The sequence below is a fragment of the Caretta caretta genome, chromosome 4 (assembly GCF_965140235.1).
Source record: "Caretta caretta isolate rCarCar2 chromosome 4, rCarCar1.hap1, whole genome shotgun sequence".
NCBI lineage: Eukaryota > Metazoa > Chordata > Testudines > Cheloniidae > Caretta > Caretta caretta.
The window spans coordinates 70,154,131-70,172,475 of NC_134209.1; the positions used below are offsets into that span (position 1 = coordinate 70,154,131).

An 18,345-nucleotide genomic window follows, 5' to 3' on the forward strand; every position below is an offset into this window, starting at 1 on the left:
AAATTTATTAGAGCATAAGCTTTCGTGAGCTACAGTTCACTTCTGAAACCAATTTTTATAGTGAGTTTAAATAACAGCTCCCTCACAGGTATGTTGTGTGGCCTCATTAATGTTTGTAAAGCCTCACATCCTTGTGTGACATCTGAGATTGTCAAATGAAAGGCACGATGTGAGTGCAAATTATAACGTGAACTGCTTCCGCTATCCTCAGCAGGATGACCTTGCAGCATTTCCAGGTGTGGCCTCCAGTTGAGTCTGCGGGGGATGGAAATTAAATCCATTTTTGCCGCAGGGCGGTAACACTGTGCTGGTTCCTGTCTGACATTTTAACAAGGTTTTTAATTCTTTGAAAAACTAGATCAGTTTAACTCTCCTCCACTGACCTATTTTGGAATTAGGTTCCTAGCAAAAGTAGTAAAATTCATCACCTCATTAGAGCATCCAAATAAGATAGAGACAAGGCAACTTGGGAGATCTACAAACTGACCAATTGAAAAACCTGCCACAATGTAAATAAGCAACTGAGCAACCAAATCAGTGTGTGCCAAAACTCCAGCCTTGTTCACCCAAACACACCATTACAACTGCCTTGTTGAATGCAAATTTGTTTTTGGACATGTCATTTCAAGTCTGACTGAGTATAATTTATTTAAAAGACCACATAGCCTGCTAGCTGAACAATGAAATCGATATGCTATAGTCATTATTTTGCCCTCTGGCCTATCTTATCTCTCTCTCTCATATTGATGAATATTATCCTTGGAATATCCTGCAGTAGCTGCATTAAAATCACACTGAATATTTAAGATCTTATCTACATACATTAGTTGTACTCTACTGGTATAGTGAAAGTGATATTGCCACTCTAGTGTATATGCAGTTATAGTAATATAAGGGTGCTTTATATCAGTATGGCTAGTCTCATATGGGAAGGGGAATAAACTACACTGGTATGAGCCCTTTATATCAGTATACCTGCATTCACAATAGGGGTTGTACTGGTGTAACTACTTCAGGAAAAAAATCACACCCCTAACTGACGTAATTATAGTGGTCCAAGAACTGCATAGGCTGGGCCTAAGACATTCTTTAGGTTTCTTCGACGTATTATTCTGAGTTATTGAAGGGGAAGGGAATTATATAGTACTTCAGTTAGAAAAGACAAGTGGACTTGCTTGTTTCCTTCTGGATCCTCACTATTCTGTAAGTAGGCCTTTCTGAAGAAAATTTGCATTTCAATAACAGTAGCTCTCTGGACACTTATTTTTACTAGATGTTGAAATGTTCTGTCTATGATTACAGACTTAAAACAATTAGTTACATCTAAGTGTTTATATTCTTCCTTACACTAGCACTTGCATATGTTTTCTTAATGCTTTCCAAATCCAGTCAGCAAGTCTCTCATGTCATAACATGTAAAGCAGCAAATCGTAAGTTATCATCCCACTTCTTTAGCACATCACACACTTTTGATTATAGTCATACAGCCTACAATGTGCAGTGTGATATGTTTCCCTTTTGTCTGTCTTGTCCAGGTCCATTTGTATGGTAATATTTATTGTCCCCTCCCCTCATCCGTTTCAGAATCTGAAAAATGTAGGCTTTCATATTGGAGAAAAAATAGCGGTTTGGTAGAGGGTGAACCTTTCTCAAGTGTGCTGAATTTAACTGACACTATGTAGTCTTTGGCTGCGTTAGTGCTATGAAATTATATTTAGGACTTGTATTTTTTGCTGGTAGTAACAAATGTGGCTGTAGTGAAGATAGGACTCTAAGAGCTTTGTCAGTGGTCGATTTTTTTTTGTATCCTAGTGTTCCTAATGTAGATAAGACCTTTGTAGAGAGCCTGAATAAATAGTTGTGTGACGGGGTTGAACTCTTTCCCCCCCAGTTACTTCAGTGAAGTGTTAATGCTGAAGACTTGCAGGATATAACTACTAATTTTTCAAGTGGCGAGCTTAAGGCTTTTCATCACATACATCGCTACAGCTGTAGCGTAGCCTATAGTGAAGACACTCGTATGAGGATGGGAGAAGCTCTCCTGTTCGCGTAGTTAATCAGCCTCCCCAAGAGATGGTAGCTATGTTGGTGGGAGATGCTTTTCTGCCAACATGGAGGAGGAAGACATGGGGGTGGAGGAGAAAACAGGTGGGGTAGGTTGGTATTACTATATAGCTCAGAGGTGTGGATTTTTCACACCAGTATAGGTCTTTACTGTAGACCTGGCCTAAACCTCTTTCTTCAGCTTTAGAATGTGTTAACTAGGATGATCTAATAACACAGCTTTCTATTAGTCAAAACAAACAGTGAGTTGTGACACAGACGTTTCTGTAAATGTGAAACAATGGGCTAAATTCCTCCCTGGTGTAACTCAACAATTAAGCCTATGCTTCAGCCTGACCAGCTAGCATATGTTAAAGTCTACACTAGAGTTTTAGAATAGGTGTTTGCTAACATGTTCTAACACATTTTGAAATCCTAGTGAAGACAAGCCTAGGGGCAGTCAGTTTAACAACTGCTTTTGCAATTTAACACTTGTTTCAGTCTTTTAGGAATTACTAAACCACACCCAAATTTTTCAGCTGATCACCAGCAATGGAATCTGACTCATCTATTCAGAACCAAGAAAATAAGAAACTTTATTCTTGGATATCAGTGTTGTGGTTCAGCTTTCATTACGGCTATGTACACGTTTGTTTTTTCAGGAAAACTCCATTGCATTATCAAAAGTGATGTTGGGACACAGTAGTAAAAATGCTGGAATTCTATACTTGTGCTTTTACCTTTGCTGTCGCTGGTGGACCTGCAACAGTGTGCGATTTCTTGAAAAATGCTAGGGGTAGGCAAGACTTAAATATTCCTCTTTCAAAGCATTTCCAAATTCAGTGCAGTAACTATAAATTACTAGAAGGTCCACAGAGAGCAGAAAATACTGTTCCAATACTTTTATTTTGGCCTCCCTTGAAAGTAGCTTGTTTCTCCAGTAATCACGTAAAGAGTTCAAGATTAAATCATTGTTTGTTTTTAAATGGATATTTTCTTTGAAGAAACTCCCCCCCGCCCCCCCCAAAAGTCATAATGCCTTTGGTCACTTAGTAGACACTTCCCCATCCTTTTTTCTCAGTTCTTAGTGGACAGCGTGAGTACATTCTAGGCAGTGATCCTGTTCTGCAATCAGCAACATGGCAATTAACTTTGGTTTTAATTCCCTTTTCATTGTGGGTGTCACTGTTGTTCGGGTGCTTTTGTTTTTTAGTTTCCCATCTTGCTCTTGGTTTTCTGCTAAACACCCAGGGTGGAATCATGGCCTCGTTGAAGTCCATGGCAAAACTCCCATTGACTTAAGTAGGGTCAGGATTTTACCACTGCTTTCTAACCCAGCTTCCCTCTTGAGAACCACAAGAAGAAGTGTGAATAATAGAGTTGGCAAACATCTTCAATCACATGGTGTCTGCAACAAATCTTGTTTCCAATAGCCTACAGAATAAGTAGTACCAAATGAACCTCTATGTCTCTGCCAAGAGAAAGATTACTGACAGAGTTGAACAACTGTTTTCTAAACAATTTTTTTTTTTGATGGGAATAGACAAAAAGATTTTATTCTCTTCCAAACTTTTCCCAGCTGCAGGTCCAGATAACTTGCAAGCAAGAATTTTAAAAGAGTTGACCAAGGAGTTTTGTGGATCATTGTTGGTTTTCAGTAAGTCTTGGAACACTGGGGAAGTTCAGGGAACTGGAAGAAAGCTAATGTGTAAATATTTAAAAAGAATAAATGGAACAACCTGAATAAATATAGATCTGTCAACTTGATATTGATCCAAAGCAAAATAGTGGAATAGCTGATATGGGACTTGGTTGATAAAGAATTAAAAGGATACTAATATAATTAATGCCAATCAGCAAAGGTTTATGGAAAATAAATCTTGTCAAACTAATTTGGTATTTTTTGATGTGATTATAAGTTTGGCTGATTAAGGTGGTAATGTTGATGTTAAATACCCTACAGAAGTCTAAATATATAAGTTGGTACCACATGACTAGAATGATACAAAATTAACATTATACATATTAAATGGATTAAAACTTTTGCCTAAACTTCAGTGTGAGCAGATTAGGCACATGGTTGGGCCAGTAACGAAACTATGTGTACTGTAACTATTGGCTGTCCTATTGTGATACTAGGGCTATGAATATACTTGATGGTATCTTCTTATGTTGGCATTAGTGTGGTTTATAAAGTTCTATATAACCCTTGTTAGCAGAAGGTCAGTGATTGCATTGGCTACTTGGATCACAGCAGTCCCCACGGTAGATTTGCTCACTCCGAATTGATTCCCAACTGACTGGTAGCAGTCAGGTGTTGCAAGCTTCCACAGGGCTATCGCCACTGGCTTCTCAATTGTCAGGGCAGCTCTCATCTTGGTATTCCTGCGCTTCAGGGTGGGGGAAAGCAACTCACAAAGTTCCATGAAAGTGGCCTTACGCATGCAAAAGTTTCTCAATCACCGGGAATCATCCCATACCCGCAACATCATGCGGTCCCACCAGTCTGTGCTTGTTTGCCAGGCCCAGAATTGACGTTCCACTGTATCAATCTGCCCCACTGCTGCCATGATGTCCCAATTGCCACATCCCCTGCTTTCAGGAAGGTCTGTGTCCATGTCCTCCTCACAGTCATCCTCGTGCTAGCATCTCCGAGCCAGGTTCTGCACATACTGCAGGATAATGCACAAGGTGTTTTCAATGCTCACAACAGCAGCGCAAACTACTAATTCTGTTTAATTAATGGAATTTCACGCTTTCACTTTTAGTAGCTGTTGATATGTAACCAGTATTAGAATCATAGAATATCAGGGTTGGAAGGGACCTCAGGAGGTCATCTAGTCCAACCCCCTGCTCAAAAGCAGGACCCATCCCCAATTAAATCATCCCAGCCAGGGCTTTGTCAAGCCTGACCTTAAAAACTTCTAAGGAAGGAGATTCCACCACCTCCCTAGGCAACGCATTCCAGTGTTTTACCACCCTCCTAGTGAAAAAGTTTTTCCTAATATCCAACCTAAACCTCCCCCACTGCAACTTGAGACCATTACTCCTTGTCCTGTCCTCTTCCACCACTGAGAATAGTCTAGAACCATCCTCTCTGGAACCACCTCTCAGGTAGTTGAAAGCAGCTATCAAATCCCCCCTCATTCTTCTCTTCCGCAGACTAAACAATCCCAGTTCCCTCAGCCTCTCCTCGTAAGTCATGTGTTCCAGACCCATAATCATTTTTGTTGCCCTTCTCTGGACTCTTTCCAGTTTATCCACATCCTTCTTGTAGTGTGGGGCCCAAAACTGGACACAGTAGTCCAGATGAGGCCTCACCAATGTCGAATAGAAGGGGACGATCACGTCCCTCGATCTGCTCACTATGCCCCTACTTATACATCCCAAAATGCCATTGGCCTTCTTGGCAACAAGGGCACACTGCTGACTCATATCCAGCTTCTCGTCCACTGTCACCCCTAGGTCCTTTTCTGCAGAACTGCTGCTTAGCCATTCGGTCCCTAGTCTGTAGCTGTGCATTGGGTTCTTCCGTCCTAAGTGCAGGACCCTGCACTTATCCTTATTGAACCTCATCAGATTTCTTTTGGCCCAATCCTCCAATTTGTCTAGGTCCCTCTGTATCCTATCCCTGCCCTCCAGCGTATCTACCACTCCTCCCAGTTTAGTATCATCCGCAAATTTGCTGAGAGTGCAATCCACACCATCCTCCAGATCATTTATGAAGATACCTCCAGATCATTTATTGACGGTGTGTCTGTGAAGTATAGATTCCCCCACCATCAGTTGATGTAAAATAGAATTCGAGTGATTTTATAGTAACTTTTTTTTAAAAAAAAGCTGGTTTTATGTGAATTATAGAGGGATTACGGGCTAGATTTAAAAAAATAAAAATAAATTAAAAACGTGTGTTACCTTATTTTGTATTGTATATCCCATGATTATCTTTTGAAGGAAGAATATCAGCCTTTTAGAGAGACACTCTGAAACTGAATGCAGAATTTTTAACACAATGGCATCTCCCTCTCTTTTTACCTCTTTCGAAGAATTACTGGCCCAAACCTGTGCCTCATCTGCTCATGCTGAAGTTGAGGCAAAAGTCCCCCTGACTTCAATGTGAACTGACTGTGGGGAAACTTATTTTGGGTCAGACTCTGAAACTTGCATTAAATAGTACTTTACTTCATGAGTGAAGTCCCACTGACCACTGAATAAGCAGATTTTAATAATCAGTGGAGTAAGGTGATGTGACTGAGGATGGTAAAATCTGGTCCTGGCTGAGGAACTCCTAGTATTCTAACAAATGTAATGGTACTTTAGGCCTTCGAGGTGACGTGCAAGTGGGATGCCAGCAACCACTTCCTCCCTGGGGGCAGCTTCACCCAATTTGCTGACTGGAGGTTCATCCCCTGGGCCTGGCTCGTCTGCGTTCCGCTGAAAGGGGCCATGTGCCACGGGAATAGAGACAAACAATACAGGAAGTGTGGCTATGCCAATGAGACACTCCCCCATGTCCTGTGTAGCTGCAAGCCTCATTCCAGAGCCTGGCAGCTGCGACATAACGCCATGCAACATCACCTAGTCAGAGCCATCCCACCACCCATTGGGAAGATGGCTGTGAACTCCGCCATCCCCGGAACCAACAGCCAACTGTGAGCAGACATCGTCATCACTAATGAGGACCAGAAGAGGATCATGATGGTGGACGTCATAGTGCCCTTTGAAAACAGGACCCCAGCTTTCCATGATGCCCGAGCTCGAAAGGTGGAGAAATACACCCCTCTGGCCTAAACCTTGAGAGCTAAGGGTTACCAGGTTCAGACACACCCGCTGATTGTTGGAGCCCTCGGCACATGTGACCCCAGTAACGAGCATGTTACGAGAATGCGGAATCGGTCAATGCTACGCTCAGCTGATGCGGCAACTCATGGTTTTGGACGCTATCAGGTGGTCAAGGGACATCTACATAGAACACATCACCAGACATCGGCAATACCAGGAGGGATGAGCTGGAGTGCCGATGAGAAGCGTCGTCGGGAAAGTAACTGAAATACTTTCCTCATGGATTGTACTTTCTAAATGGACAACCTATTCTAAATTCTCAATTACTGAGGGACAATCTTCACTCATTGCTATATTTGCTTTCCACAACCAACTCTCTGTATAAGTACCTGAATACTTGGATGCGAATATCTAAACTGTATTCTTAAATTTATTCACCTAAATTTGGGTTATTGCTGATTATGCACTATATGTATTTTATGACTTTAAAGACAAACTTTGTATTGTGTGGATAATCTAAGCACTATACCAAGATGTACAGACACTCTTTTCTTAACATGTGTATTATATAATTTTTTAACATTAGCTTTAATAAAATTTTTAAATCTGTTTTTATTTGGAAGCTCACAGGACAGAGGTCCCCTCTTTGGAATGAGTGGCACATGAAAAGTTCACACAGGAGAATTTAAGGCCACTCACTTGTCTGATCTGTGAATAAAGCATCCTCCAATTTCAGTAAAGCTAAATTTCAAAACTTGGTTTGAAGCAGAGATACTTATTTTAAGAAAAAAAAGGCTCCTGCGTTCTGCGTACATTCTTAATAGGACAGCTAATTGTTACCGTACATATGGTTCCTTTACAGTCTGTACCCTGTACTTGGAATTAGAGGTGACTTTAGAAGTGACTTGATTGACTGAACATTACTTCTAGTTTATGAAATCAACATAGAGTAACAAATGCAGCTGTGAAAGGCTGCTGTCAAATTGCTAGATTTAGTCTCTGTGTGTGTTCCACTCTGGGATTTCTAGTACGCTTATAATACGTAAATGTATACCTTGGACTTATTGTGCATTCAGCTTCCAGAATAACGACTTGAATTATTTTTGTGCTCTCTTTAGAGAGTGATTGGATATAGAGTATAATTTATATCAGTCCCTTTTGAGTAACACATACAGTGTCTGGGATTGTCTGTGTTTTGTCCCTGAAACTTTCTGACAGTATGTGTCCTAGCTGGTTAGAAACCGCAATCACTGAAAAGCCTTTTAGGTAAAAGTTGTCAAAAGAAGACTTCCTTTTTTTAATGATAATGTTCTTCAGCATTCTTTCTGCTGTCCACTGACCTGGTAACTATTAATCCCCACTTGTTCTCTTATTTCCCAGTTCAGCAAATTCTAAATTGTGCACTAAGAAAAACAGTGACAAAAGTTTCTGGGAAATTACACATGTTAAAAACTTGCACTGTTTTGTTAGATGTGTCTGATGGATTTTTGATTGCTGTTTCAGCTCTTACTGTAAGATTGCTTGCAGTTGTGAAGCGAGGATAAGGAATGAGGCATTTCTGCTTGTTCTCATTTTTGTTCAGGTTGATTTGACATACTTGATATCTGAGTAAACAGCCATCTGTCCCTGAAGTCTTGCCAATTACACCAACTCTGAAAGCAGTCAGAGAAACTTAATTCTTCCACTTAATCATGTGCAAGTCCTCATTCTATCTTTTTGTCAAATCCATCTTTTTGTCTAATTAAAAAAACCTTGGTCTGGATTTCTTATTTTCTGTTTCCCAACTGTAGAGTTTACAACTGGCATTATAGCTAGATAACAAAATAAATAAAAATAAAATTATTTTCTCTGAAGAAACATTTAATGACTTACGTGTTAGAATTAATCCCAGATTAAAATTACAGTATTAAAAACTGCTTCCTTTCAAGTATTCTAATTCAGTTAATAGTGTGAGGGTTGTTGTATCTATGGCAAGGAGAGGTAGGTCAAAAATTTCAAAAACGGATACTTAATATTAGACTCCTAAGTCATCGTTAGGTGTCTAAATAAGGGGCCTGATTTTCAGTAGTACTAATTATGTTGACTTCAAGAGGAGTTCATGGCTGCTCAGTGCTACTGAAATTCAGGCCGCTTTGGAGCCTAACCTTTTTAGGCACCCAGTTTTATGGTCTGGACAATTCTCCATCATATGTTTGTAAAAGGAGTCAAGTATTTTTCCAATCACGATTCCCTGCAAAAATATCTTCCTTTATTCAGCTAGCATGAATATTTCTTCATTCATTATTTTCCAAGTTGTTAATTCCAGTTCTGCTAACTAGTGCTAGTAATTACTTTTGTTTTTGAATTTTTTTTTCTTTTTTTTTAAACCTGGTACTGTTTAAGTCAAAGCTTCTTCAAACTTGTTACCTGGTATTTCACTTTTTACTAACAACAGCCAAATTCTTACTGAATTTGGCACTGCAGTATATAACGCAAGGATTGCTGCTGATGGAAAAGTGCATACTTCCAACTCCTAATTAATGTATGAGGAAAGTAGTAGGTGTTCAGATATAAAATACAGCTCTTTAGTCAATCGTCCTATATTTTTCAAAGGGTCATGATATTTGCTTTTCTAGGAACTAGTATTAAGAACAGAGAACAAAATGAAACTAAAAGCATCATATTGCAAAAAATATTTAATGAAGAACTGCTGAAAACAACTATTACTTTCCAACTTGACCCATTCCGCTTGTTTCATGCTGGCTTTATTTTAAATGCCTAACGTAAAACATCACAGAACAAAATAGGTGTTTTAAATATGATTAATTATCCTTAAATTATCCAAAGCATTCACTTTTTTTATCATTGAGAAACATGCTTGTAAACCATAATTGTTCAATTATAAAAATCCTTTGCAGTTCAATAGTAACAAATCTCACTGGTGTTGGGGAAGAAATATATTGTGGGCAGTTTTAAAAATAAGGTTCAGGAGAAATTGTTCTGTGTACCACTCTTCCACTATGAGCAGTGTAAGAAAACTTTAGTATGAAATTTTTGCTAAAGTTGGATTGATTATTTTTCTCCAGATTTTTAAATTAACATTCAACTGAGCTAATCTGTCTCTTTATGGTACAATTACATGTATGCAAAAAGAAAAGAGCTTTTGTACTAAGTGCTCTCTCTCTCTTCTCCCATCCCCCAAAAGAAGAGGCTTCCCTCAGGAGTCTAGAAATGTAGTGGGACTGGTTTCTTGCTTCTTACTCTTGCTGTTCTCCATTTTTCCATTCTACTTGTCATCCCTCTTATGGTTTTTTTTCCCCTTCTATGGAAGCCTATTATGCATATTCCATTGTCTGAAGTCAAGATTCTTCTTATAGCTCTGCCTTCATCTTCTCTTATACTTCCTGTGCTTCACTATTTTGATTGCTTTCTTTGACTCCTTCACTAGGTGCAGATTCTATCCCTTCTTTCATGCTGTTCAGCAGGCTTGGAACAACTGCCCAATTAATGTATTTCAAGTTTCTCCTTTTCCTTACAATGTCAGAAACTTCTTTAAAAACCTATTTTTTTGACATTATGTGGTATATAATAAACATGTCCCATTCTTTCTGTCCTTCCCTGAAACTGTTTCTTTCTGTATCCAGTGTGTCATTGTGGGACCTGTTCCTACTTGGATTCAGTTTAGTTATTGTGCAGTGTTTATGTACCTAAGTGGCACTTTGTGAATGATGATAATGCCTTTGGTATCGGTAATCTCTGGAGAGCAGAGCAAAACAGCTGTCTGGTACACTTTTTATCACAGATGCACTGCTTCTGTTGTGAGTTTCCTGGCAGTGTAATTAGCTAGCAAACATATATCTTAAATATCTGTACCCTGCTTTAATCAGCAAGTGTGTGATTGGAACTATATATGTATAAGATAAATAATTGTATCAACAGACCTTTGAGTCTGCAGTTCAGTGTAACTCTAGTAGTACAGCAGAAACCAATTCAGTACAGTGACTTGGCCTACAGGCTGATCTACTTTATAAATAGCTTTAGTTAGTAATAGTTGGAGAGTGCTATTTTTGTAGTGTTGTATACACTTTGTTTTAGTGCAAGGATTATGATTTTTAACTTGTCTATTTTTAATGTTTTATTAGATGAATTTCACTAGATTCCACTCTGTTCTGTATATCTGTATTTTGTTAGACTGCTTTCTACCTTCAGCTGATGAGTTACTCTTCCATATATTTGCTGATCAAAACAAAATATAGCCTAATAAATGCTGTAAAATTACCCTCTTCTTCGTACCTTCTGAGATCCAGTTTATCTAATCTCTTCAGTGATGAAGAAGGTTTCTATAATATAGACAGGAGCATATAATTTTTTTATACATGCAGTTTTTTTTATACAAAACAGTCTGTTTTTTGTTCAAACGAAAAAGCACACCAGTGCTAACCTCTGGACTGAGACAAAGCATGGAGAATTTAAACCCAGAAGGAATTAATTTGACTAAATTATGAGTGTCTGAAAAAGGGACATTGGAATGGTTGTTAGTGCACAAGATGGTTACCGAGTTCCATCTCCACCTGCTATGGTAATTATGTTGTCTTACCATCTTTGGTCAGGTTCCTTGACTCAAAGAAAACCAACTATGATGATGATTCTTTTAAAGACCAAAATGATACCAGTGTAACAGCTGAAAAATGCTCTTGGTGGTTGGCATATGGGACCTTTGGTTTGATTTCTGTCCAGTATACACACTGGAGTCTATGTTTGCATGACTTGTGGCAGATTTATAGCTGTTTTTAATGTGATAGAAAGGCAGGTTACATGGTTGGAGGGATATTAGTGGTTAGAGAGGTTGAGAATTTGGGATCTAGAAGGAAGATATCCAAGAAAAATTTTCACTGTTGTTCCGAAAAATAAGAGATCAGCACTTTAAGATAATGCATGTATTGGGACAGATTTCAGGAAGGTTTCAGTCTTTGACTGCACCACAAGGAAGAGCAAGGGGTGTGAAACTGTGAAAACTACTGTTCTTATGCAGGGGGCATGTATAAATGTTCCTCTTCAAAGCATACATATATCAGTGAATTGACTCAATAGAATCCTAGCAATGACCATTATACAATGTATTGTAAATCTTCACTGTCCATTTATTTTTGCATCCTTTTATTACAAACTGAACTGGAAGGTAGACAATAGTACTTCTTCCAAAGTGCTGAACAAACATGATATAATTGGTCACCCCAACACTCCCTGCAAGGCAGGGATTAACGTTCCTTTATCAAACTTTTATTTGAATTATTGAGATGCCTAAGGGGTTAGCCCAGTGGCCAGCCACAGTAATGAGGATATTTCTGTGGTTCTTTCCCCCCCCCCCCCCAATGTGTCCTAACTTGGGTTAAAATAGGCATGGCAACTCATGTCATAAGTTCGAGTTCAACCCTAGGTTTTCCAAAAGGCTTTACCTCAAGCTGCCAACCTGAGTTAAAGACTGAGTTGCTGTATCATTGCTTCTATTTTTAATCCAAGTTACCTAACCTCAAGTTAAGAATACATCTTTTTTTGCAGGGTATATATACCCTGAGTGTGCTGATAGTACACATTCATAGATTCTAAGGGCAGTAGATTCCACTGTGGTCTGAATAACTGTATAACTCAGGCTATAGAACTTCATCAAAATAATTTGAACTAGAGCATATTTTTGAGAATATTGGTTTAAAAATTGCCAGTGATGGGGAATCACTTGGTGATCCTTAGTAAATTGTTCCAGTTGTTCATTACCCTCACTGGTAAAAAATTTTACATCTTTTTTTCCATCTGAATGTGTTTATCTTCCATTTCCAGCTATTGGGTCTTGTTATATCTTTGTCTGCTAGACTGAAGAGCCCATTATTAAATATTTGTTACTCTTGGAGATACTGATAGACTCTGTTCAAGTCACCCCATAACTGTCTCTGGGTTAAATGAAACAGATTAACCTCCTTGAAGATCACTCTTGTGGCTCTTCTCTGAACCCTCGTCAGTTTATCAATGTCTTTCTTGAATTGTGGACACCAGAACCAGACACAGTATTCCGGCAGCGGTTGCACCAGTGCCAAATACAGAGGTAAAATAACCTCCCGGCTCCTATTTACTACTCCCCTGTTTATGCATCCACGGATCACATTAGCCCTTTTGGTCACAGTGGTTGCACTGGAACAACGTGTTCAACTGATTACCACCCTGACCCCCCAAGTCCTTTTCAGATCTCTGCTTCCCAAGATAGAGTCCCTTGTCCTGTAAGTATGGCCTACGTTCTTTGTTCCTAGATGTATGACTTTTTATATTTGGCTTTATTGAAACACAAAGTGTTTGCTTGTACCAAATTTACCAGGTGATCCAGACTGCTCTCTATCAGTGACCTGTCCTCTTAATTATTTGCCACTCCTCCAACTTTTTGTCATCTGCAAATATTATCGATTGATTTCATTTTTTCCCCAGATTATTGATAAAAATATTAAGTAGCAAAGGGCTAAGAACTGATCCCTGTGGGACCCCACTAGAAACATGTTCTCTGATGATGATTCCTCACTGTCAAATAGCCAAATTTTAATTAAAAAACCTCCTCCTTATTGTCTTTACTGCTGGTGGCCATAGATTTCTCCCTGTATCCTTATGCTTCCCTTACCAATTTCTTACAATTCCTAGCTTCTGATTTATTTCATTACTATCAACTTCCCCTTTCTTATAGTTGTTATATATATTTTTTTGTTGCTTTCACTACTCCTCTAAGACAGGCTGTTTTTTTAACCCGTGAGGCCTCCTTTCTCACTTGAGGCTTTTTGGACATTTAGTAAAATGTTCTTAAATAATTCCCAATTATAATTCATATTTTTCTGTTTAAATTCTTTTACCTGATTTGGCTCATAATTGTTTTCAGCTTTGAGAAATTGGCAGTTTTATAGCAGTGTGTGTGTGTGGGGGGTGTGTGTGTGCGCTGTGTAGTTGTAGCTGTGTTGGTCCCAGGATATAAGAGAGATGATGTGAGTGAGGTAATACCTTTTTATTTGACCAACTTCTGTTGGTGAGAGAGACAAGCTTTCGAGCCACACAGAGCTCTTCTCCAGAGTGTAAGTACTTATTTGGACTTCATACTGTTCGCACATAACAAATGTGATCAAGTCATGATCGCTTGTACCTAACCAACCACCAAATTTTAGTTTGAGGTCTTCTGTAGAATTCTCCCATGTTGTATTCAGCACTTCTTAAGTTAGAAAATTGTCATCTGTAATATCTAGAAATTCTGAGGACATTTTAGTACTGGCAGCATGAGCCCTCCAGCATATGTGACTCAGACTGAAGTCTCCCACTGTGATCATGCAGCCTTTTTTCATAAACAGTATAGATAAGTGCTCAAGGGGCCGGTCATCCTGTTCCCTGGTGTGATTTGGTGGACTTGGCAGACACCACCAAGTACCCCATCATGTGCTTTCGCTATTAGGACATTGATCCATAAGCACTGAAAATAATTTTCTTTCAAGTCTTCACTGAGCTTGTGGTTATTTTCACTGACAGCAATGAGGGAGTAGTTGGACTTAATTCACCCAAATGTGCCTTACTTGTTACTGTAACTTCTATATAAATTGATCACTGTTAATGGGGGAGGGGGAAACTTCCACTCTTTCAGAGCATGTTTACAGTTGCTCAGTATATTGGTAAATCTTGTCCAGAATAGGAGGTAATATTTGAAAGTGGATGCTATATAAACAAGTGAGTAGTTGTGCAGTTTCCCACACGCATACACGCAGACTGCTCCAGCCGTAGCATCATCCGTGCAATTTAGCAGAACAGGGGAGCAGGATTTTGGGGACCACAACTTTGCACTCCATGAGCTTACTACAAACCAGGTGGTTGGGGCAGTGCCCAGGACTTGGCAGACTTTGGGAAGGGTCAGAAACAGCAGGTGGATCTGTCACAATATGCACACATTAGTCATTGCTCACATGGAGTAGGGGTACAGTGGTGGGAGAGGTAACAGCAGCATTATGTTTCTGTATCATGTAGCCTCTTATACCAAGGTTTGCTTCTTGGGTTTGCTATGAAACAGGGCTGTTACTGGTGATGGAATGAGGTAGCAAAATTATGTGCCATGAAGGGGAAAACTCAATATATGACACCCGGTCTATGAATACGTTTATAAAATCAAACCTTTAAATAGCTAATAAAATATGTTGATTGGATTCTGTTTTTCCTTCCTCAGTTGGCTGAAAGTAGCCAGAAGAAAGAGAGGTTACAGCAAAGCATTGAGAAATCAAAAATCGGACGCCAAGAGACTGTAAGTTTTTGTCCATTTTTTCATTAAAGAATCTTGCTGTGAGGATGTACAATCTGTAGATGTTAATATGTTAGTTTTATATAAAATCGTTGAAAATCTTAATAGAATGGCTAAATATTGGAAGAGAGGATGAGGGAGGGGGAAAATATCAGGCTTGCTAGACAGCCCTTTCCTTCATTGCTGATTCACAGCTGATTTTTGATCTGTGGTGAGTACCAGGTTGGGTGTTTCACAGGGTAGGAAATTTGGTGATTTGCTTCAGAGCTGCTCTTCATAAACCTGGATCAGATTGAAAACCAAACAAACAAACCCCCAAACTAACCTAATCATAGGTATGTGCTGAAATGCCCAGAGGCTGCTGAATAGCCAAATAAACCTAGTTATCTGTGAATTTAGGTGGTTGTTTAAAATTTTGTATATTGATTTTAATTTGGCTAAATTTAACAAAGATCCTTTCTATGTTGAAACTGTTGAAGGAACACTGTCAAACTAAACTTAAAACATGCCACTTCATAGGCATGTTAGGTGGAAATGTGTTTCATACAGTATCCTAGCTAAACTAAGCATTGGGACAGATAAATCTAGATTCTTACTGATCAGTAGTATATTTGAAGTAGATGATGTTACATTATTTTTCGGCGGGACAGTATAGATCTGAAATATTTGAATTAGTTTTTGTACTTGGGAGGTTGCTGCTGCCCCAAAATGATGTGAAACAAAGGTAAGGTTTTTGTTATGGAAACAATAATTCCATTAAAAAAACTGTTGAGAATGTTAGTATTGCACAATGAAGTATCTGGGTATCAGAAAATGTGAAAGTTAAGGATTAATGTGTTACGATACACATTGTAATCTTGAATTACATGACCGCATACTAGTTCTCAAATAACATAATACAATTTTTCTACAGCCTACAATACATGTGTATAACTTTGTAATAGATTTTTGTTACTCTCACTAAGTGGTCTACTGTATGGTACCTTTGGTGATAAAATTATAATGTAAAGTCTCTTCTTGAAAATGGGCTATATTTTAAATTTTATTATTATTCATTCAGTACTCTGAGTAATCAATTACTGTAGGAAGAAAGAGACTCTCTCAGAGATGCTATATCCACGTTAAAGCAGTGGTTCTCAAACTTTTGTACTGGTGAGCCCTTTCACATAGCAAGCCTCCGAGTGCAAACCCCCTTTTCAATTAAACACTTATTTATATATTTAACACCATTATAAATGCTGGAGGTAAAGCAGGGTTTGGGGTGGTGGCTGACAGCTTGCGACCGCCCATGTAATAACCTCGTGATCCCCTGAGGGGTTCCAACCCCCAGTTTGAGAACCCCTGTGTTAAAGTGTTTAGAATGGAAGAGTGTGGCTCTTCTAATATTATGTGTTTTGATTTTAACATTAAGCTAGAATTCTCTTTCTCATTTACACTATTCTCAACTATCATAATAAAGTTCAAGTTCAATTAACAGAGTACTGCATTTAATTGATTCACTATATTTATATTTCTGCCTCACAAGTTAATCTAAACTGGAAACTGGGTGTTTCATTGTTGGTATACTTGCGCTGGCATATTTTTAATTGCTAAATAGTTATCAAGATTACATATAATAGTGTGTTTACAGTACAGTAAGGGCACAGTGGAAGCAGTCAGGTACACTAAAGAAACAATTGCTAGTTATTGATTGATCAAAATGTGTATAGGTGGTGAGGGTCTGAAATGTGGTCCCAATCCTTATTTACCCGTGTGTATAACTAGGAACAAACAACAGGTTGGTTACTTAGAATAATTTTGATTTGTTTAACCACTTTGCCTTGATCTTGCCTTCATTATGCACTGAAGACCCACTTTGACACAGGGCATTTTGAATGTGCATGAAGTGCAGGATTGGTTTGCCTACCTTAAAATACTAGGAAATGGAACACCTGGCAGTTTATCATATTTTTTTGGAGAGTAAAATAATATTTGCATTTGGCATAAATGTGTAGTAGTAGTATAATCACTGCCTATTTAATTTTCTTTATTGTTGGTTTCTCCCAAAATGCTCTGAACCCAGGCAGAACGTGCTGCCCTAATAAAGGAACTTGCTGCTCTCCGGCAGAAAAAAGAGCACCTAAAAGCAGAAATAGACAAATACAAAGAATGTGATCCAGATGTTGTTGAAGAAATCCGTAAGTTGTATGTTGTATAGCTTTAACATGTTAAAATTTCGCAAAAAGAACCAAACACAGAAGGAAAAATGGAGCTTTTCAACAGCTCATAACTCGCACACAGCTGAATGGATTTTCATGTGGGCACAAAAGACAGACTTCCTCTGCCAAATATCAAGTTCCTGCTGCAAACCAAAGAGTTGTAAAAGCTCTAAAAATTCTTCTGACATTTTATTTTATAATCAAGAGTGTTAAGTAACCTAAATAGAGGTTGCTACTGCTTCTAGTCTATTTTATTTATAACTCATTACTGATAAAGGGACTGGGACATGGGCAGTCAGGTCTGGTAGTCAGAGCACGAGGTGGGAGCAAGGAAACAGATTGTGAGTGTGTCAGAGCCAGAGGCCAGAGTCAGGAATCAGAACCAAAGTTCAGAACTGAGTCACCAAGAGTCAGAGAAGGCAGGAGAAGGGCTGGGTCCAAGGCTGGGACAGGGCAGAGCAGGAACAAGGCAGGAGAAGGAGCTAGCGCAGCTGCGGGCAAATGCTTTGAGTAGCCAGGGCCCTGCTGCTTGGTTTAAGAGCAGGTCTGTCAATTCCCTCAGCCATCTGGGTGGTTGGGCTATGAGGAGGCTCAATTGGGGCCTACTCATTAGACTGACTGGGGATTATGCTAGTAGGGAAGCAGGCTAGCAGTGATCCTTTACTCCTGACACACGCCTGAAATCAAAGAGAGCTGAGGGTGCTCAGGGCATCTCAAGAACTGCTCAGCTCCTTAAAATAGTGGCTCCAAGTGAGTTTGTGCATCAGATCTCATCTCTTTCCTCCTACTATTTACTGTGAAGACAATAAAGTCTAAAAACGGGGTTGGAGGGAATTATTTACGGTGTGAAGCACTAGATACGCACACACAAAAGCAACTATAGCCATTTCCTTTCCATCAAGATTTCATATTCTTAAATCTTTTGATTTAAGGAAAATTTAATGTCAAACTATATTAATACAACATTTATAGTTGGTAACTGAAACAAAATTGAGGATATTTAGTTATGGATCTCACAGCATCTGTATCTTGGTTACTCTG

At 39.0% G+C, this 18,345-nt stretch overlaps 1 protein-coding gene across 6 annotated transcripts in view; it reads left to right on the plus strand.

Annotated features, from left to right (window-relative positions):
- MND1 (meiotic nuclear divisions 1) overlaps positions 1 to 18,345 on the plus strand; it is a 53,081-nt gene that overhangs the window by 12,979 nt on the left and 21,757 nt on the right. For all 6 annotated transcript variants that reach the window (XM_075127748.1, XM_075127749.1, XM_075127747.1 and 3 more), the window contains 2 exons: positions 15,035 to 15,109; positions 17,169 to 17,283. In XM_075127748.1, coding sequence (XP_074983849.1) covers positions 15,035 to 15,109; positions 17,169 to 17,283 — 190 coding nt within the window. The remainder of the gene's footprint in view (positions 1 to 15,034; positions 15,110 to 17,168; positions 17,284 to 18,345) is intronic.